Source organism: Quercus suber, unplaced genomic scaffold (genome assembly GCF_002906115.3).
Source record: "Quercus suber isolate HL8 unplaced genomic scaffold, Cork oak 2.0 scaffold_240, whole genome shotgun sequence".
In the NCBI taxonomy this organism is placed as follows: domain Eukaryota; kingdom Viridiplantae; phylum Streptophyta; class Magnoliopsida; order Fagales; family Fagaceae; genus Quercus; species Quercus suber.
In genome coordinates this window covers 835,039-855,968 of record NW_027069697.1, presented here as the reverse complement: position 1 = coordinate 855,968, position 20,930 = coordinate 835,039, and the positions used below count along the sequence as shown (strand labels likewise).

The 20,930-nt window shown below is 34.6% G+C and overlaps 2 protein-coding genes and 1 long non-coding RNA gene across 4 annotated transcripts; 2 read left to right on the top strand and 1 right to left on the bottom strand.

Annotated features, from left to right (window-relative positions):
* The first annotated feature begins 505 nt into the window (after window positions 1-505).
* On the top strand, window positions 506-1,399 carry LOC136070540 (uncharacterized). Its single transcript, XR_010631763.1, has 3 exons — window positions 506-759; window positions 980-1,044; window positions 1,140-1,399. It is a non-coding gene; the product is annotated as an uncharacterized LOC136070540 (long non-coding RNA).
* Window positions 1,400-4,460: 3,061 nt separating this feature from the next.
* LOC136070539 (receptor-like protein 15) lies at window positions 4,461-8,371 on the top strand. Of its 2 annotated transcripts, none has more exons than XM_065780593.1 (4): window positions 4,461-5,014; window positions 5,095-5,169; window positions 6,191-6,262; window positions 6,601-7,740. In XM_065780593.1, the coding sequence occupies exons 1-4, from the start codon at window positions 4,915-4,917 to the stop codon at window positions 6,666-6,668; spliced, it is 315 nt and encodes a 104-aa protein (XP_065636665.1). In that variant the 5' UTR covers window positions 4,461-4,914; the 3' UTR covers window positions 6,669-7,740. The 2 variants fall into 2 exon arrangements, with proteins under 2 accessions (XP_065636665.1, XP_065636664.1); XM_065780592.1 differs by lacking the exon at window positions 6,601-7,740 and adding an exon at window positions 7,777-8,371 and having other exon boundaries at window positions 4,464-5,014.
* A 7,778-nt stretch (window positions 8,372-16,149) lies between these two features.
* Window positions 16,150-20,341, bottom strand: LOC136070545 (NAC domain-containing protein 5-like). The gene is made up of 3 exons (XM_065780606.1): window positions 20,179-20,341; window positions 19,110-19,241; window positions 16,150-16,286 (listed from the first exon to the last, which is right to left on the bottom strand). Exons 1-3 carry the CDS (start codon window positions 20,339-20,341, stop codon window positions 16,150-16,152), a joined length of 432 nt encoding a protein of 143 aa, XP_065636678.1.
* Between the last annotated feature and the right edge of the window lie 589 nt (window positions 20,342-20,930).

Genomic DNA, 20,930 nt, shown 5'->3' with positions numbered 1-20,930 from the left:
AACTGTTGACCCTGCATTTGTTGATGTATGTGTTCCAAAAATAAATCCGTAAGATAGTCCCATTTGGAATTTCGGATATAAAATTGTATGGTTTTATGAATTGAATTTACAATTTAATAGCCTTAGAGCAATGTTAGAAATTTTTGTGCGATGAATTGTCGCTTGATAGAGTACTGCAGCGCCGTTTAGTATTCTTATTTCCAACTTTCTTCTTAACATCAATTTTCCCCTTTCATATGATAAGTTTGTTGGCACTGATGAAGCAACAACCTTGTGGGCATTGTTATTCGCAACAAGAAAAATGGAATGTAAGAACTGATCATATGTGGAGATAGAATTAATTAAAAATATCACGGTTTTATTCCGTTTGGTTCTTTGCATTTGATTCTGTTTTTTTTTTTAAGTGCCGGACCTCAGTTTCTCATATGAATTCTCCAAATATTGTGGACATGGGCCNTTTTTTTTTTTTTGGGGGGGGGGGTGTTTTGAGCTAAGGTAACAACTAATGAACTGTACCAAAATTTTATACTTCTGGAAATAATTGCATTTTCTCTGAGAAGAGTCTTTCCTTTAGGATTGTGAATTCTTGGTTTTATCTGAAAAATAATCTGCTTGCGATAATTCCGCAAATTCATTCAAGGCTATTCCGAGAGGAAGTTCTCAGTTTATGAAGAGTCTGGCATGGATAGATTGACGAAGAATAAATGGGTTTATCTGTTCCAATGAGAATATGGAACTGTTGACCCTGCATTTGTTGATGTATGTGTTCCAAAAATAAATCCGTAAGATAGTCCCATTTGGAATTTCGGATATAAAATTGTATGGTTTTATGAATTGAATTTACAATTTAATAGCCTTAGAGCAATGTTAGAAATTTTTTCGTGCGATGAATTGTCGCTTGATAGAGTACTGCAGCGCGTTTAGTATTCTTATTTCCAACTTTCTTCTTAACATCAATTTTCCCCTTTCATATGATAAGTTTGTTGGCACTGATGAAGCAACAACCTGTGTGGGCATTGTTATTCGCAACAAGAAAAATGGAATGTAAGAACTGATCATATGGGAGATAGAATTAATTAAAAATATCACGGTTTTATTCCGTTTGGTTCTTTGCATTTGATTCTGTTTTTTTTTTTAAGTGCCGGACCTCAGTTTCTCATATGGATTCTCCAAATATTGTGGACATGGGCCTCTCCTAGATGTTATTGCATGTTGTTGATCACAATATGGATGCTGAGTTGGATGTACTTTCTGTATTTCTCTATAGTTTTGGCTTCTCAACAATGACATTTGCTTATTGATCTTAATTACTATTACATGGATTGAAAAGACTGCATAATGAAATGAATGCAGGTGCATCTTGTTGGTGGCTTTGAAGATGTTTCACCAAATGTATGGTTTGGGATACCCCCCCCCCCCCCTAAAAAAAAAAAAAAAAAAAAAACACTCAGAGAATAGAAACCAAACTCAAATTGGAGTCATTATTTCTTGTAAATCATAAAATTGAATTAATGATATCTAGACATTATTGTGTGGAAGAAAATTAAGTGATGACACATATCAAGGAACTACATGGCAAATCAAGTTCGAACTTGACCTGGTGGATACGAACGGATCCTATACACTGCGATTGGCACTTGCAACTGCCCATATGTCTGAATTACAGGTATGGACCTTCAAGATTATTGTTCATTATACTAATTTATTTTCCTTTGTTTTCCAAGCAACCAAACAGAGCTTATAAAGAAGAAACAAGATTGAGAAAATTTACCGAGCAGTGGGTTCGATGATGTTAGGCTAGTGTGAGACGTGGTCGAAGAAATAACGGTGGCTTGGCACACGTTGGTGACTGTGGCAGCGGCGACGGCAAGGTTGAGAGAGAGCAAAGAACTGCGATGAAGGAGAGATTGAGACAGAGCGAGTTGGGTTTGCTGAGTTAACCCTTTTGCTTAACCACAGTTGACCTTCCAAAGTTGTGTGTTTTAAATTTTAATTGACGTGGCAGTTTTTACACCCTTGATTTATCTTAGATGAATCCTGTCCCTTAACTGGACCCTCTCCATTTCAAAGGGAAATGGAGAGGATCCGGATCCTCAAAGTTTCGAATACACAACTGTTCTGCATGCGCATTCAAACAAATACTAAGTATGGACATATTGTCATGACTCGTGAGAAAATAAATAACCAAATTGTCGGTAGTTCGGTACTTGCAAGGAAGGTTGGGGCCGGGGAAGATAATTGGTAAAGATGCGGTGGAAATTGAACTTTGGAAAGAGGAAAGTATTGAGAAAACAAATATAAAAATGAAAAAGAAAAAGTTGGGTTAATTTCGATGAGGTGGGCTGATGGTTAGCAGCCGAGCTAAAATTATATTATGTACCTGGCTCGCAGCCGAGGGAGAGAATTGTTATCATCAATATTATTATTATTCAAAGATTATATATATATATATATATATCAAAATGCTATGTGAGTGTATATACTATATATCGATATTGATATATTGTGTTCTAGTGACCAAACCAAAATGTTTACTAGAACGGTTGGTGGTGGTTGATAGCACCAAGTTCATCGATGGGAGTGGGTTTCAGAATAATTAATATATATATATATATATATATAGTGGTTTTATTAGACAAAAATTATTATTTGGTGAAATCCATCTGTAGGAGAGAATTTTTTGTTCAGCCCATGCAAGCCATTTGTCTCTTTGGAGAGCCAAGCCCACAAGATTTTGTTACGAAGGGGTGGGAGTTCAGGATCTTCACCTTAGAGGCTTTACACCTTAGTCCACATCGCCTAAGGAAGCGCCCCACTCATGCTTTATATGTCCTTGGAGCTTGCATGAGTGTACCACTACTACACATGAGTGGGGCGCTTCCTTAGGCGATGTGGGACAACCCCACCCCTTGGGAACAAAACTTTCACACGCTTGGCGCCGTGGGGGGGATACAAATAGATGGGCGGTGGTCATTATCCTAACACACCTCACCTAAAAAGCGGTTGTTTGCCTCTATACTTTTACACTCAATAGTTCTTACACACATATCCTAAATCCGGTCAAATCTCCAATCAAACTCATGTCTCTTTTCAGCATAAAAAGCCTGTCTGAGGAGCTTTTCCTCATTTTTGTAAGCCTTCTTCTCCCTTTAATTCATGTTTTCTCTCTTTCTTTCGTCCTTCCCTAAGTCCTTTAGCCGTTCCTAGGGATGGGTAGGTTTAAGAAGTTGATTGAGTCTGAAGAGGCAATGGAGAAGTTCATGGCCGATTATAAGATACCCTATAATGTAGGTTTAAGATATTGTGAAGAAGGGGAGTGGCATTTTAGGAGGCAAGAGGGGGAAGTAGTGATTCCTATAATCGCCTTCCTGGAAGGTGGTATGAGAATCCCTATAGGGCCTGTGATGAGGGACTATCTTAGGCATTTTCGATTAGCTCCCACCTAGTGCGTTATCAACGTGTTTAAGATCCTGGGTTGTGTGGGCACTTTAAATGAGAAAATGAGGTTGAGGTTAACCTACCACGATGTAAACTGGTGTTACAACCTCCAACACTTAAAGGGTTAGTCCTATTATGTGAAGACAATGGATGATAAGGTTCTGCTTATTTAGTGCCTCCTTGAGTCCAGCAAGGGGTTGAATAAGGACTTTCTCATCGTGTCCGAGGAGTGGCACGACGGCCTTCATTGCCCGATAGAGGAAGGGGTACCAGGTGGGGTATTCAGAGTAGGAGAGGGTTGATCTTTTGTGTTTTCACAGTTTGCATTGTTCGGTTGTTAATATGAATGTGCTTTCTTTTTGCAGATCCACACGCCTTTGAACGACACTTCCACTTGTCAACTGGGAGGATTTGCAAACCATCCTTAGGGTGAAAGTCCTTGTGAACGAAGCTGACAACCAAATTAGAGCTGCTCACAAGATTCTCGAGTACGATCCCTTACAGAAATCATTCTCGGCTCTGAAGTACATGATCAGAGCTAAAGATCCTCGACTTCACAAGATCATCGTAGCAGAACACGAGTTCTTGCTTCCCGAAGGATCCCCCATTCTAGAAAGTGTTTTGTTGTCAAGCCTTTCTTCATCCATCAGGCTGCAGAGGCCGAGGGAGGGAGTGTTGAGAAGAAGAAGAAGTTGTGATTTAGGTCGCCAAGGACGAATTTGGTGGTTTTCGACCAAGTCAATCCATCCAAGGACCATCTGGTGACTTAGGCAACCCCAATTTGACCAAAGCGGATATCTTATCAGAAGGGACTTCTTCTTAGGCCGAGATGGGTTTCAAGAGGGAAACCTTAAACCAGCCTGTTCGACTTGATTGAGGGCTAGTTGGGGAAGGACGGGCCGNTATTTTATTTTCAAAAGATTAAAAAACAAAAAAGGCTTTATACAGAATTGGTTTTATAATACGGCTTTCACTAACGAATCTACTATGATAATTACAAGTTTTACTTTTATCACATGAATTATATTTGCCTTTCTTTGATATATCTGTTTAGGATTTATTCTTAAATAATTTTAAATCTTTAATGATATTTAAGTTTTTTCTTATTATTTAACAATTTTTAATTAATTAACTTGTGCATTATATACGTGCATATGAGTCATAATATTAAGTAGTTTTATCCTTTTCTCAATAAAACAATTGAATTTTGCTTACATGTTAACTTCACATTTCTTCGGCAATCCATTTCTCATTTAATTTATGTATCAAATAAAATGGAAAAGCATATGTAATATACTAAAAATTGGTCTTTGAATTCTCTTCAATTGACTATATCAATAAAACTACTTATTGGTGTTTGATATTGTTGTTATTGTGAATAAAAAATATAATTACTCTATTTCTTACCATTTCATTATAGGTTCAATAAGTTTGTTGAGGTTGAAGAAGCTAGAGAGGTTAGATCTTGGTTCTAACATGTTCAATCGGAGTATTATACAATCATTGAGATTACTTAAATCACTCAAAACTTTGAGTCTTCATTATAATTCTTTGGAAGGGTCCTTTCCTGCTAAAGGTATGCCTATATATCATAATACCTACAAAGTATATAAACAATTTCTACTTTTCACTTTTTGTTTTCCCTTTTTTTGGTAGAACTTTCGGTTTTCGAAGACTTGGAAATGTTGGATTTAAGCAAGAATGAACTCAATGGCTCCCTAATAGTTCAAGGTAGAGAGATAGAAAAGATCATATTTTGATTTAATCAGAGATACTAGTTTATAATAAAGCAATGATCTAATTAAATTGACAGCTTTATGATCAATATGCATCTACATCACCTCTGTTTTTGCCTTATTGCTCAAAAGTGAAACGCCCCCATATTATGAGTGATTATTTGATTCTCTTTGAGCGTGGTGCTCTCTATTGATATTCCACATTAGTTGGAAACACATTGTTTGGGTTCAAATCATATATTCTTTTTTAAATATTCTTTTATATTATACTTGATTTAATTGCATAACATCACTTTAGTAATTACTTTAATTTAAGTGAAAATGGTGTTTTGCTCTGCTTATTACTGTACATAAGTGTAATTAATTTAATTGCATATAGTAAGGAGTTATTGTTTTCATTGTGTACTATAAGATTTCAAAAGTTTGTCGATGCTAAGCAAGCTGAAGCACCTAGACCTAAGTCATGAGAAATTATAAGATCCACATGGTGGACAAGTGATGTGGTCTACTATTCCACTAAAAAACTTCTACTTGTTTAAAATTGTTAGCTAGAAACTAAGTCACAATAGGTTCGACAAAGGGATTTTAAGATCTTTGGGTGCACTATCAGCGCTTAAATCCCTGAAATTAAATTCTAATTACTTTTGTGGCTCCCTTTATGACCAAGGTAATGCACGGTTCTTTTGGTTCTTGCACTAAAAATAAGCAATTAATAAACAAATAAAATCTTGTCCGTATAATGTTTATTAAGATCTGATCTAACTTGTAAGTGCAAAGAAAATAAAAGAATAAATTTAGAAATATATATATCTAAGAAAAGAGTGCTTGATGCGGGAGTGGGACTACTAAAACATTACTCAAAGTTGTTTGGTCTTCCAAAAATAAACCCATAAGGACTTGTTTGGGAAGAAGTTGACTGCTGCCTTGCTTTTCAATATATAATTATATATATTATTTAACGGTGCAATACATGATGCTCTGTTTCTTCTTAATATGTTATACTCATAATGCTGCAGATTTTGCTAGTCTAAGAAGCTTGGAGGTCCTCAATTTAGGAGGCAATAATTTCAATGGTTCCTTGCCAAAATGTAATGGATTTTTCTTATTCTCTTTACTTCTTCTTCTTCTTCTCTCTCTCTCTCCCCTAAATTCTATGGTTGAATTAGCTTTGGGTGCATGTCTATATAATGGTCATGTTCAAATTGCACTACTTAATAATTTTGTATTTTATGAGTTTTTTTTTTTTAATCCACACTTTGAATACATTATTTAATATATATATATAGTTCGTAATTTAGAAATATATATTATGATAATCAATAATTAAAAAAATATAATGCTAGAGCCTTGTAGCTCAATCAATTGGTATCTCCTGATATGTCTATAACATTTGAGGTTCCAAACCTCCCTCTCTTATTATAATTAGGGCTGTCCACGGGTTGGGTCGGGTCGGTTTTGGACCCAACCCGGACTCGACTCACTGGCGTCGGGTGAAGGGTGGAGGAACCCGGACTCGACCCGCTGGAAGCATCGGTCGAGTCGGTTTCGGGTGAGGGTGAATGTCGGTCGGGTCGGGCGAGTCACCGGAATAAAGAAAGCATCAAAATCTGGAAGAAAAAAAAGTCGTCAGAACTTGGAAATCTCACTGGATTCTGGAAATATTCGTCGGATTCTGCATTTTCTCGTTGGATTCTACATTTTTTGGCTAAAAATTGATGGGACTTGGCCGGATCTCCTCGAATCTAAGCTTGACCTCGCCGGATCTACTCGAATTTAAGCTTGACCTCGCCGGATCTCCTCGAATCTAAGCTTGACCTTGCCGGATTCTGCATTTTTTGTATAGAACATCGGTCGGGTCGAGTGGCTCGGGTTTTGGAGAAGAAAACCACCACTCGACCCGCCGGCGTCGGGTCTTGGGCACGGCAACCCATAATTGACTGACAGGAGCATCGGTTCGGGCTGAAATTGGGTGGAGATTGGGTGGTTTGGTCGGTCCGGCGGGTGTGGGTCGGGTTTGGACACCCCTAATTATAATTAGAGTAATAAAAAATTATATCAACAATTATTGATATTGAAATATAAAATAATAATAAAATCATGCATAGAACATGCCTTTAATGATCACAAGGAAAATAAAATTCTACTGGCATAAATTTGGTGTGTGTTAAGATTGTATATTCGGTGAGACTTTTAAAATATTAATCTAATTAAATGTTATAAAATTGTGTAATACATATAACAAAGAGTAATATTAGATGTAATTCTCACACACATAATTTGAGCAGTGATTTTTCCACACCACAAATGATTTTCTTTTTCTAGAGATTGGGCAGCTTTGGGTAGGTTGGAGCTTTTAGATCTTAGTAACAATCACTTCATTGGAATTGTTCCTCCTTCCATAGGAGTATTATTTTCTCTCAAATCTTTATCTTAATTTGAGCTGAAATTATTTTGATGGCTTCTTACCATGTATTTAATCAAAATTTGATGTCAATAGTTTTTCAGGAAATTGGAAATATATATATATATATAATAACTCTACTCTAGATCCTATGTATATAATAAAGTTGAAGATTTTCAAACATTTAGTCATTTTCTACAGGTTTATGTGGACTCAAAAAACATGAAGAGTTGGATCTTAGTTGGAATTCTTTTGAAGGGTCCCTTCCATCTTGCCTATACAACTTGACATCTCTTCGACGGTTAGATCTCAATGGGAATTAGTTCTGAGGAAACATTTCATCTTTGATAGTTGACCTTACATCCCTTAAGTATATTGATCTCAGTTATAACCTTTTTGAGGGTTTATCATTCAGCTTATTTGCTAATCATTCCAAGCTTGAGTCATTTCAATTTAGATGTGATAACGAGAAGGTCGAGATAGAAATAGAAAATTCGGATTGGGTACCCTTATTTAAGTTGGAGTCTTTAGTGATATCTAATTGTTCTTTGAATAAGCTATCCCATCAACTTCTGACATTTCTCATTCACCAGCATAGCTTGAGAAAACTTGATCTTTCACACAATGGGTTGAAAGGACCGTTTCCTGATTGGTTGTTTAGAAACAATACTAGGCTAAAATCTACCATTGTTAACCATAACTCTTTCACGGGTCATTTTCATTTGTCGCTGTGTCTTAACTCTACTTCTGTGATAGATGTGTCAAACAATCAGCTCAATGGAAAGCTTCAACGAAATATTGGTGAGATCCTACCAAATATATGGTACCTACAGTTATCCAATAATTCTTTCATAGGTTCTCTCCCATCCTTATTTGGTAATATGAGTCTCTTGGACACACTCGACGTGTCCCTCAACAACTTCTCCGGAGAAGTACCAAAGGACTTATTTGTAGGTTGCTACGGGCTGTCGATCTTGGTATTATCCAATAATTATTTTGATGGCCATTTAGATTGGGTACCTTTATCTAACTTAACTAGGCTATTTATTTTAAAAATAAATCATAATCAGTTCTCCGGAGCTATGCCAAACGAATTACCCAATTTCGTGGATCTTGATCTCTTGGATGTTAGCAACAACAAAATGTCAGGTAGGATTCCTACTTGGATATGCAATTTAACAGATTTTGGTGGTATTCTCATGCAAAATAATAATTTTGAAGGTCAAATTCCATGTGAAACAATTACATTTGAGTTTTTGGACCTTTCTTATAACCTCCTTGATGGATCTTTACCTTTGTGGTCAAGCACTTAGTTAAAACATTTACATTTGGAAGAGAACAACTTTTCAGGATCAATACTAGAACCATTTCTCAATATGTCGAAGCTTTTGACATTGGATATCAGTGATAATAATTTGTCAGGCAGCATTTCCAGTGCAATCAGTAAAACTTCCAACCTAAGAATTTTGTTGCTGGGAGGAAATCATTTGAGTGGCAATATTTCAACACAGTTATGTCAACTGACCAATATAACTTTAATGGATCTTTCAAGAAACTTATTTTTTGGGACGATACCTCATTGTTTTGGAGAACAACTTTTCAGGATCAATACTAGAACCATTTCTCAATATGTCGAAGCTTTTGACATTGGATATCAGTGATAATAATTTGTCAGGCAGCATTCCCAGTGCAATCAGTAAAACTTTCAACCTAAGAATTTTGTTGCTGGGAGGAAATCATTTGAGTGGCAATATTTCAACACAGTTATGTCAACTGACCAATATAACTTTAATGGATCTTTCAAGAAACTTATTTTTCGGAACGATACCTCATTGTTGGTATTGATCCTGAAAAGTTGTTCTATTCCAAATGTAAATGTCTTAACTGAGTGCTTGACCACAAAGGTAAAGATCCATCAAGGAGGTTATGAGAAAGGTCCAAAAACTCAAATGTAATTGTTTCACATGGAATTTGACCTTCAAAATTATTATTTTGCATGAGAATACCACCAAAATATGTTAAATTTCATATCCAAGTAGGAATCCTACCTGACATTTTGTTGTTGCTAACATCCAAGAGATCAAGATCCATGAAATTGGGTAATTCGTTTGGCATAGCTTCGGAGAACTGATTATGATTTATTTTTAAAATAAATAGCCTAGTTAAGTTAGATAAAGGTACCCAATCTAAATGGCCATCAAAATAATTATTGGATAATACCAAGATCGACAGCTCGGAGCAACCTACAAATAAGTCCTTTGGTACTTCTCTGGAGAAGTTGTTGAGGGACACGTCGAGTGTGTCCAAGAGACTCACATTACCAAATGAGGATGGGAGAGAACCTGTGAAAGAATTATTGGATTACTGTAGGTACCGTATATTTGGTAGGATCTCCCCAATATTTTGTTGAAGCTTTCCATTGAGCTGATTGTTTGACACATCTATCACAGAAGTAGAGTTAAGACACAACGACAAATGAAAATGACCCGTGAAAGAGTTATGGTTAAGAATGGCAGATTTTAGCCTAGTATTGTTTCTAAACAACCAATCAGGAAACGGTCCTTTCAACCCATTGTGTGAAAGATCAAGTTTTCTCAAGCTATGCTGGTGAAAGAGAAATGTTGGAAGTTGATGGGATAGCTTATTCAGAGAACAGTTAGATATCACTAAAGACTCCAACTTAAATAAGGGTACCCAATTCGAATTTTCTATTTCTATCTCGACCTTCTCGTTATCACATCTAAATTGAAATGACTCAAGCTTGGAAGGATTAGCGAATAAGCTGAATGATAAACCCTCAAAAAGGTTATAATTGAGATCAATAATATTAAGGGATGTAAGGTCAACTGTCAAAGATGAAATGTTTCCTCAGAACTGATTCCCATTGAGATCTAACCGTCGAAGAGATGTCAAGTTGTATAGGCAAGATGGAAGGGACCCTTCAAAAGAATTCCAACTAAGATCCAACTCTTCATGTTTTTTGAGTCCACATAAACCTGTAGAAAATGACTAAACGTTTGAAAATCTTCAACTTTATTATATACATAGGATCTAGAGTAGAGTTATTATACATATATATATATATATATTTTTTTTTTTTTTTCCAATTTAATGGAAAACTATTGACATCAAATTATATCAGGAGGTACCAATCGATTGAGCTACAAGGCTCTGGCATATATTTTTTAATTATTGATTATCATAATATATATTTCTAAATTACGAACTATATATATATAATGTATTCAAAGTGTGGATTTAAAAAAAAAAAAAAAACTCATAAAATACAAAATTATTAAGTAGTGCAATTTGAACATGACCATTATATAGACATGCACCCAAAGCTAATTCAACCATAGAATTTAGGGGAGAGAGAGAGAGAAGAAGAAGCTAAAGAGAATAAGAAAAAATCCATTACATTTTGGCAAGGAACCATTGAAATTATTGCCTCCTAAATTGAGGACCTCCAAGCTTCTTAGACTAGCAAAATCTGCAGCATTATGAATATAACATATTTAGAAGAAACAGAGCATCATGTATTGCAACTTTAAATAATATATATAATTATATATTGAAAAGCAAGGCAGCAGTCAACTTCTTACCAAACACGTCCTTATGGGTTTATTTTGGAAGACCAGACAACTTTGAGTAATGTTTTAGTAGTCCCACTCTCGCATCAAGCACTCTTTTCTTAGATATATATATATATTTCTGAATTTATTCTTTTATTTTCTTTGCACTTACAAGTTAGATCAGATCTTAATAAACATTATACGGACAAGATTTTATTTGTTTATTAATTGCTTATTTTTAGTGCAAGAACCAAAAGAACCGTGCATTACCTTGGTCATAAAGGGAGCCATCGAAGTAATTAGAATTTAATTTCAGGGATTTAAGCGCTGATAGTGCACCCAAAGATCTTAAAATCCCTTTGTCGAACCTATTGTGACTTAGTTTCTAGCTAACAATTTTAAACAAGTAGCAGTTTTTTAGTGGAATAGTAGACCACATCACTTGTCCACCATGTGGATCTTATAATTTCTCATGACTTAGGTCTAGGTGCTTCAGCTTGCTTAGTTTCGACAAACTTTTGAAATCTCATAGTACACAATGAAAACAATAACTCCTTACTGTATGCAATTAAATTAATTACACTTAAGTAGAGCAAAACACCATTTTCACTTAAATTAAAGTAATTACTAAAGTGATGTTATGCAATTAAATCAAGTATAATATAAAAGAATATTTAAAAAAGAATATATGATTTGAACCCAAACAATGTGTTTCCAACTAATGTGGAATATCAATAGAGAGCACCACGCTCAAAGAGAATCAAATAATCACTCGTAATATGGGGGCGTTTCACTTTTGAGCAATAAGGCAAAAACAGAGGTGATGTAGATGCATATTGATCATAAAGCTGTCAATTTAATTAGATCATTGCTTTATTATAAACTAGTATCTCTGATTAAATCAAAATATGATCTTTTCTATCTCTCTACCTTGAACTGTTAGGGAGCCATTGAGTTCATTCTTGCTTAAATCCAACATTTCCAAGTCTTCGAAAACCGAGAGTTCTACAAAAAAAAAGGGGAAAAAAAAAGTGAAAAGTAGAAATTGTTTATATACTTTGTAGGTATTATGATATATAGGCATACCTTTAGCAGGAAAGGATCCTTCCAAAGAATTATAATGAAGACTCAAAGTTTTGAGTGATTTAAGTAATCTCAATGATTGTATAATACTCCGATTGAACATGTTAGAACCAAGATCTAATCTCTCTAGCTTCTTCAACCTCAACAAACTTATTGAACCTGTAATGAAATGGTAAGAAATAGAGTAATTATATTTTTTATTCACAATAACAACAATATCAAACACCAATAAGTAGTTTTATTGATATAGTCAATTGAAGAGAATTCAAAGACCAATTTTTAGTATATTACATATGCTTTTCCATTTTATTTGATACATAAATTAAATGAGAAATGGATTGCTGAAGAAATGTGAAGTTAATATTATGAGTCATAATATTAAGTAGTTTTATCCTTTTCTCAATAAAACAATTGAATTTTATTGTTAAGTCAACATAAGGGAAAATTTCCATAGGAGACATTATGACCTTCATTATAATAGTAATAAACAAGGATTAAAGGCTTCATAATTACAAGTAAAATATGAAAAATTAGGATGGAATGAAGGGAGAGAAAGAGTGTTCATCTAGTGCAGCAAATGTTTGAATAAGATCTTTATGTGCCATATCATGCCCATAATGATGAATATATGTGTATAGTAAGTGATGAGAATGACTTTATAGAAAGTATGAGTGTATATATGGAAATATGAAAGAGAGATGAAGTGGTGTTTAGCTCATTTCAGGTATGGTGTAAAGAGGGGCTGTTTATGACTATTTTAGATTTTCTGAGGAGATGGAATGTGATGTTTATGAGTAAGCATACTAAACATTAAGGGATAAAAATATGATATTTTGCATTCTCATCAATAAAGTATGTGGCAAAGAAAACTATCAAAGGGATTATCGTATTAGATTTTTATGTCGAGAACCTCGTACAGGGAGAGGATGGTAGAGAAGACTTTTTGTATGAGGATATTTTGGATATTGAGCTAGGGGCATGGAAGATGTATTTTGATTGAACCGTGAACCAATATTGAAATGGGATAGGAGTACTCTTGATCACCCCCAAATGCATTGGCTACCTTAGCTTGCAAATGCCTTGGCTACCTTAGCTTCCATGCTTGAAATACTCAAAGAAGTGTGGACGTGACCCTTAGAGATTGAACAAAGTTATGGGATGGTACACAGAGAGAAAACCAAAGCTTTAGTTTTGGTTATAGAAAAGGAGGGGATTCCTTGGTATTATGACATCATGAAATTTTTATAATTAGGGGTATGTCTTGATGGTGCTGACAAGAAAGATTGTCATTCAATTAGGATAATAGCAATGCGAGATCTAGAAACCTTAAAGAAGGGGACTTAGTTCTAAAAGTGCTTAGAGATTAAACTTTTGATCTGAGAGGAGAGATGAAGTCAAGATGGTCTGGTCTTTTAATTATCAAGGAGATCATGTCAGGAAGTGCTATAAGAATTACAGATTTGCAGGAGAAGTGAAGTTTCGCCCAATCAACATGGACAGACTCTGTAGATACCGCATTTGAAAAAAAAAGGGAAAAAAAAAAGGGAAAAAGCTTGCTAGGTTGAAAACCTAAAAGGGTGGCCTAGGTAAAAGTTAAGGCAAAAGGACCTCGCTTGGTTGAAAACCCAAAAGGGTGATCTAGGCAAAAGATAGGGGCAAAGACCATGGGCATGGCGAAAATTCCTCAAAGGACGTCATGGACAAAAATTACATGGCATGAAAAAATGAAAAGAAGAGAAAAAAGAAGAAGAAAAATGATGACAATTAGCAAAGATAGTAAATGGATGGTTCTCTCATTGCTCAAATTAAAAGATGATAAATTTTTTCTACAAGGGACGTAGAACATTCCAATTTTTTATTAAATTCATTAGAAAAGACACGAGAATCATAAAGTACAGAAAAGTAAAATTTGGGGCATATCAAGGTGGTCAATCAATATTTCTTTCTTTTACTAGGCTTTCTCAGCTATGTGAATCCACTTCATGACAGCCCTAAGTCATTTCTTATATCCTAAAGTTGGATGAAGCAATTGGAGCCTCTCATATGGCAATTTTTGGAAAAAGGGAAAGAGAAAAGGAGAGAAGGTGTGAGAAAAAGGAAAAAAAAAAGAGAGAGAAGAATAAAATATATATATATATATATATGTATGTATGTGTGTGTGTGTATATATATATGAGTTCAAAGACAATATAAGGAGCCTTGATGCTTTGAAAACTGAAAGACAATCCATGCAAAAGTTAGAGGAATCCCATTAGGTCGAAGACCTTGGCAAAAATTTGGGATCAAGAAATAAAAATCATTCATTTTAACTTAGTGATATGGGAAGGTACAAGGCAGAGACTAAAAAGACTACTCAAGGCACAATTCAAGCACAGGGTTTCCAAGAACAATTGGTTGAAATAAAAGTTCTCACAAGTTTGTAATTTAAGTACATATCCCAAATAAAAGCATAAATGTAAAAGGTGTTCTTAAAATACAACTCAATGTCTCAAACAAAGTCTAAAAGTGCAAGCATGTGTGCTAAGAAAGAAAAGAAAAATAATAAAAGCAACAAAAAGAAAAAGTATGCTATGCTATGCTATGCTATGTCTATGTCTATGTCTGTCTATCTACAGGATCATTGAAAATGCCTCTTCCTCAACTAATGGCTCGGAGTTGACTCTGAATCTCCCGCACCATCATCACCATCATCATCCCCGCATTCGTACAACTACTAGGAGTACTTAGTCAACTCCAACTTGAGGTTTCCCGTAACCAAAACGAGCCCCTTATGCTCCTAGATATTAGGCTAAATTTTGAAGGTAAGGTTGTTTAAACAAGTGTTGGGATGTGAGAATAGAAAGTAAAGAGAACCAGAATGGAAGAGAACTCACCACCCGTGTGCCTTTAGGGAAGGGGTAGCTCGTGACATTTGTATTGTACCCAACAGGACTCTCTCGAGCAAAGCCATTAAGGCCGTAAGCATGGACCAACCAGGGCAAACGGGAAGGCTCAATAAGAGCATCGGTAGAAGGGCCCTACTGACACAAGTGTTTCATTTGAGAGTTACTAATGTTCAAGGATGTAGATGATGACTGATAAAGGAAATGAAAGAGCAAGAACACATACTAGAACGGTGAGGGAAGGCATGAGGCAAGTTCCGTTGAACATGTCATAATCTAGCTCATCTATGACTCAATTGGTGATGGGGATGCTCAGCCTCCACAAGCCGTACTCTACATCTATCATAGAATGAGAAGCAAGCATGAACACTGGAAGGTCCATGGGAACCCGAGGCGCATCCTCCCTCGCCAGGTGGCAGCACACACTCTCTGCCAAGTAGATCACCCTCAAGGGGCTGAGAGAGACTAGAAGTAACAATAGCAGTTGCCTCCAAGCTGAGGTCCATTATAGGGGCAGCTTCGACCTAAGGGCTCCACATGATTTGTAACAACACATGGGGTTAGAAAGAGAACCTTAAGGAGCATGTAAATAGTGAAAGAAGCATGTGCCTAACTTACATCCTCGGGAAAGAGCCTGTAAAGGTGAGCTCGAAGCAAGGTGATCCACCTCAAGTCCACCATAGCCCCCCTGGCAATGAGACCAAACTTCACGGCCCAGAATTAAAAATATGATAGTGTACAAGATTTAGAAAGAGTAGTTTACAAGATGACAGTTTACAAGATTCAGAAATGACAGTTTGCAAGATGATATTTTGCAAGGTTCAAATATGGTACAGTTTGTAAGATACATATGGTAGGGTAACAGTTTGCAAGATATGGGTATGGATGATGCTGTTAACAAGAATATGGTACATAGCCCTAACCTATATGGCATGTGGATGTATGACTATAAGAATGCATGAACTTTAAGAGAAAAGAGAGAAGAACTAACCTCAAGGAGCTTCCAAGGCCCCATTGGCTAGTGCAATGTCCCCTGACTAAGAGTAACCAGGGAGGAATAGAAGTAGGCCAAGCATACTGGCCCCAATTGGTAGCCCAAGCCCTTTCAAAGTCTCGAAAAAGGCCAACAACCTCAAAGCTACCATCTGTCCACCATTTATGGATAGGTACTCCCCTAATAGGTACAGTAGAAATACCCTAGCCATCTAAAGGCACTTTCTAGCCTTCCCCAGCGGACGATGTATGAAATCCGCCTTAAGACCAGTATAGCAAATTGTCTCAATAGCATACATCCTCCCCAGCAAGTCTATGCCCAACCGAATGCCTAACTCGTCCTCTAGACTAATCGGGACCCCATCAAACTATAAGCTTGTTAAATGCGACTTGAACTGATCTCGTCTTTCCCCTTCCCTATCCTAGAGAATGCAAAACCAATGTTTAATTTTAGGATTTTTTTTTTTTTTTGGTGGGGTGGGGGGGTTGACGTTGCAAGGAGTTTCTATCAAAGAAGTTTCCGCATCAAGTGAACTTTCGGCTAATAATTTTTTCACTCTTATCATTATATATTTACATTGTAAGTTGTGACTTGTATATGTTCACCACACGAGAAAGCCAAAATCTTGGAGAAAGACCAACTGATATTTTTTTTTACTCTATTAGTGTCCTCGCGAAAATAAAATATCTTGAATATCGTGATCTTTTATGGCATTCATTCAGTAGATACATTTTATGCTTAGGAATCTGATTAGATGTGCATCCCCGGTCAAAAATAATATTTTCCCCATTGCGAATACCATTTAGTTACAAATTCTGCAGCACAAGACACATAGTGGGTTTGATTCCTATATAATCACAAACTTCTTTAAAATGCGCATAAATAAGCACCCAGGATATATCATTGTATAATACTTTATAATCCTTATTAAACATCAAGAAAAAAAGTGAAAAAAATATTCATCTCAATGTTTTAGTAAGAAGCAGTTAATACTTTTGATTCCTACTTGATAATAGATTAAGCTATAGCAAGATTAAATATAGTCAACTGGGTCGCAATAGACATTGAAATAATTTCATGGTATTTCCACCAAAAATAATCACTAGACCATGTTTGAATAATCATTGGACGAATATTCTTTAACTCACTATGTGGAAAATTATTAGACTAATTTTTTTTTTAACAAGTTATGTAACTCATTAAATAGGTGATGTGACTAAAAATATAGGTGTATAGTCTTTTTAAATACCATGTAGTTGATTGAAAGAAGTTTTCTCCATCTAATTTGGAGGTAAGCATTTTATATCATCATTACAGTGCACTAAATATGTTCCACATTATCTCAATACATATTATAATTATGGACAGAACTAAAATTTCATCTTGGCAGGTCAAAGTAGAAAAATAAAATAAAATTAATAATCTGAATAAAACTCGCATCTATTCTTTGCTAACAACAAAATTTAAATAAAAAAATGCACAATAATTGATTAATTCTTAACTCATTTAAATTTAATCATCTATAAACATGTAGGTGATCAAGTTTTTAAGCTGTATTGTGTTTTGCTTGTGTTAATAAGATTGCACAAAAGAGAAAATGTAGGTCAACATTCTTTAAGATCCTAAAATGATTTATGATTGATTTTATAGTAAATTTTATGGTAATTCTCAGTGACCCTAAATTTTCTTCTATAAACAAAATTATATTTCCATATCCTATATGGCACCTAATTCCAAACCCAAATTATAAATAATTGATAAATTGAAGACTGACAATGAGAGAAACAATGATTTTGAGAAAATGTAAAAACCATCAACTGGCACGAAAATACCGCTTTCACTTAGACTTTATTACTCAATATTATATTTTACCGACAAAAACTAAAAAAAGATAAATATTTTGAGTATTATTTATTTCCCTTTTTTCATTTCATAATATTGACAATTAAACTTACACACATAGTTAGCCTTTACTTTCTTTATTATTATTTTTTTGAAATTAATAATATAATTAGGAAAATAAGTTATATATTTTGCAATCACAAATTTTAAGCATTTTGTAGTCACAATAATTGCTGATTTTTTTTAAGCATATTTAATTAAAAAAAAAAAAGATTAGGTATGTATTCTTATATGTCAAAAGTAGATTGGTTTATGACACCCTAAAAGTTAAAAAGGGAAGATAACACTTTTGATTCCTACCTGATAATAAATTAGGCTAGCAAGAATTAACGAAAATTAATTAAGTCACCACATGTCATAAAATTAATTTCGCCAATGAGTTGACACATTATGTCATTTCTAATAATAAAGTTTAAGATTTGAATTTCTCCTTCCACACAAAGGATGTATAAAAAAATAAATTCATAAGATAAATATCAAAGTGTAATATTAGTACTACGTACATATAAATCCATGTTAAGAGATGTAAAGGCCTCAAAATCGTGGTATTCATATTATTGCTGCTTTTGGCATTTCCATTTTTTAGGCTCTCTTTGGACAATCTTAATTCTTGATAGGGGTTTTGGTGTATTTGGAAGCATGAACTTGAATTTAAACCATGGCCCGGTTTTCTTCCCTAATTACAATTAATTGACTAACAGTGACACAGTTGGTATATTTTTCTAAAGTTACATGAATGTGTTTAATGGCTGATTGAGAAGGGGAGCCATCCCCTAAATTTTTAAAAAATTATGTAATAAATTATTTTAAAAAATCTTAAGTATGTATAAATTTTAAAAAAATAATAATAATTTTTTTTGGAAGAAAAAAAATTAATTATGTATTCTTATACATATGAAAGAGCAAATTAGGTAGTTTATGACACCCTAGTTAGAATTCAGGCTAATGACAAAGCTCTAGCTAATTTGATTTTCAGTAAAAACTTCTTTCTGAAATCATTAGAGTGTGGTGATATATATATATATATAACCCCATGATCGAAACACCATGCAGATATATATATATATATATAAGCAAGACAGTATAATAAAAGGTTTTTACCTTGCAACTCCCAAGGTTCCATCTTATTCAAGTCCACCTCTCTAATGACCTCCATATCAAACTTCTGAAACGATACCTTCTTCTTCAAGTAGTAGTGAAGCAGCTCTTCGTCTGTTGGATGGAATCGGAACCCTGGAGGCACACCACCGCTGGATGAAGCCATTACACCACAGTTAAGGATGGATCGAGATTTTTTTTTTTTTTTTTTTTTTTTTGAGAATGACACCCTAAAAGTTAAAAAGGGAAGATAACACTTTTGATTCCTACTTGATAATAAATTAGGCTAGCAAGAATTAACAAAAATTAATAAAGTCACCACATGTCATAAAATTAATTTCGCCAATGAGTTGACACATTATGTCATTTCTAATAATAACGTTTAAGATTTGAATTTCTCCTTCCACACAAAGGATGTATAAAAAAATAAATTCATAAGATAAATATCAAAGTGTAATATTAGTACTACGTACATATAAACCCATGTTAAGAGATGTAAAGGCCTCAAAATCGTCGTATTCATTTTATTGCTGCTTTTGGCGTTTCCATTTTTTAGGCTCTCTTTGGACAATCTTAATTCTTGATAGGGGTTTTGGTGTATTTGGAAGCATGAACTTTTAATTTAAACCATGGCCCGGTTTTCTTCCCTAATTACAATTAATTGACTAACAGTGACACAGTTGGTATATTTTTCTAAAGTTACATGAATGTGTTTAATGGCTGATTGAGAAGGGGAGCCATCCCCTAAATTTTTAAAAAATTATGTAATAAATTATTTTAAAAAATCTTAAGTATGTATAAATTTTAAAAAAATAATAATAATTTTTTTTGGAAGAAAAAAAATTAATTATGTATTCTTATACATATGAAAGAGCAAATTAGGTAGTTTATGACACCCTAGTTAGAATTCAGGCTAATGACAAAGCTCTAGCTAATTTGATTTTCAGTAAAAACTTCTTTCTGAAATCATTAGAGTGTGGTGATATATATATATATATAACCCCATGATCGAAACACCATGCAGATATATATATATATATATAAGCAAGACAGTATAATAAAAGGTTTTTACCTTGCAACTCCCAAGGTTCCATCTTATTCAAGTCCACCTCTCTAATGACCTCCATATCAAACTTCTGAAACGATACCTTCTTCTTCAAGTAGTAGTGAAGCAGCTCTTCGTCTGTTGGATGGAATCGGAACCCTGGAGGCACACCACCGCTGGATGAAGCCATTACACCACAGTTAAGGATGGATCGAGAATATGTCAATTAATTTAAGTCTCTCTCTAAAGTCTAAAACTTCTTCTTTAAGTTGAGCAATCAATTTAATTCTACGTGGGGATACCGTCATGCATTGCGACTTATATATTACAATTGGTGTCAACGGAGAGTATGGTATTGGTAAGTGATGTGAAATTTTTGACGGCCCGTGACTACGCCGGCGGGAGTGGATAAAGCTATCGTAAAAACGAAGTCTTTTTTTTCTTCTTTCCTTTTTTAATTTAAGAAAACGTAAAAAGTAAGTCTAAGGAATGAATGAGTGATATAATGAGACTAGAAGAACCAAATTTTTAGCTGGAGTCTGTCTAACATTGAGGAAATGGTACCGCCCACGGTACCACGCTCTCTGCTGATTACCATACAAATGTTTCACCTATGTATTTAATTGATAAAATAACTGTTTTAAATCTTTAGATGATCCCAAGAAAATAAAAAATATATATAATTATGGGATATTTGATTGTTCCGAAAGCAAGGTTTGGAAAAATAGCTACTGAACTTTCTTGGGATTTTCATAATTGATTGGATGGCAGGAATTTTA

What these genes read in the sequence shown, in the direction of transcription:
- LOC136070539 (XM_065780592.1), top strand. Translation starts at nt 4,915, where the DNA reads ATGTTCAATCGGAGTATTATACAATCATTGAGATTACTTAAATCACTC. An exon ending in TGGCTCCCTAATAGTTCAAG is followed by an intron (nt 5,170 to 6,190) that starts GTAGAGAGATAG and finishes ATAATGCTGCAG; the next exon opens with ATTTTGCTAGTCTAAGAAGC. An exon ending in CAATGGTTCCTTGCCAAAAT is followed by an intron (nt 6,263 to 7,776) that starts GTAATGGATTTT and finishes CATTTTCTACAG; the next exon opens with GTTTATGTGGACTCAAAAAA.
- LOC136070545 (XM_065780606.1), bottom strand. Translation starts at nt 20,341, where the DNA reads ATGGCTTCATCCAGCGGTGGTGTGCCTCCAGGGTTCCGATTCCATCCA. An exon ending in GGAACCTTGGGAGTTGCAAG is followed by an intron (nt 19,242 to 20,178) that starts GTAAAAACCTTT and finishes GTGTGCCTCCAG; the next exon opens with GGTTCCGATTCCATCCAACA. An exon ending in GGAACCTTGGGAGTTGCAAG is followed by an intron (nt 16,287 to 19,109) that starts GTAAAAACCTTT and finishes TGTACCTATTAG; the next exon opens with GGGAGTACCTATCCATAAAT.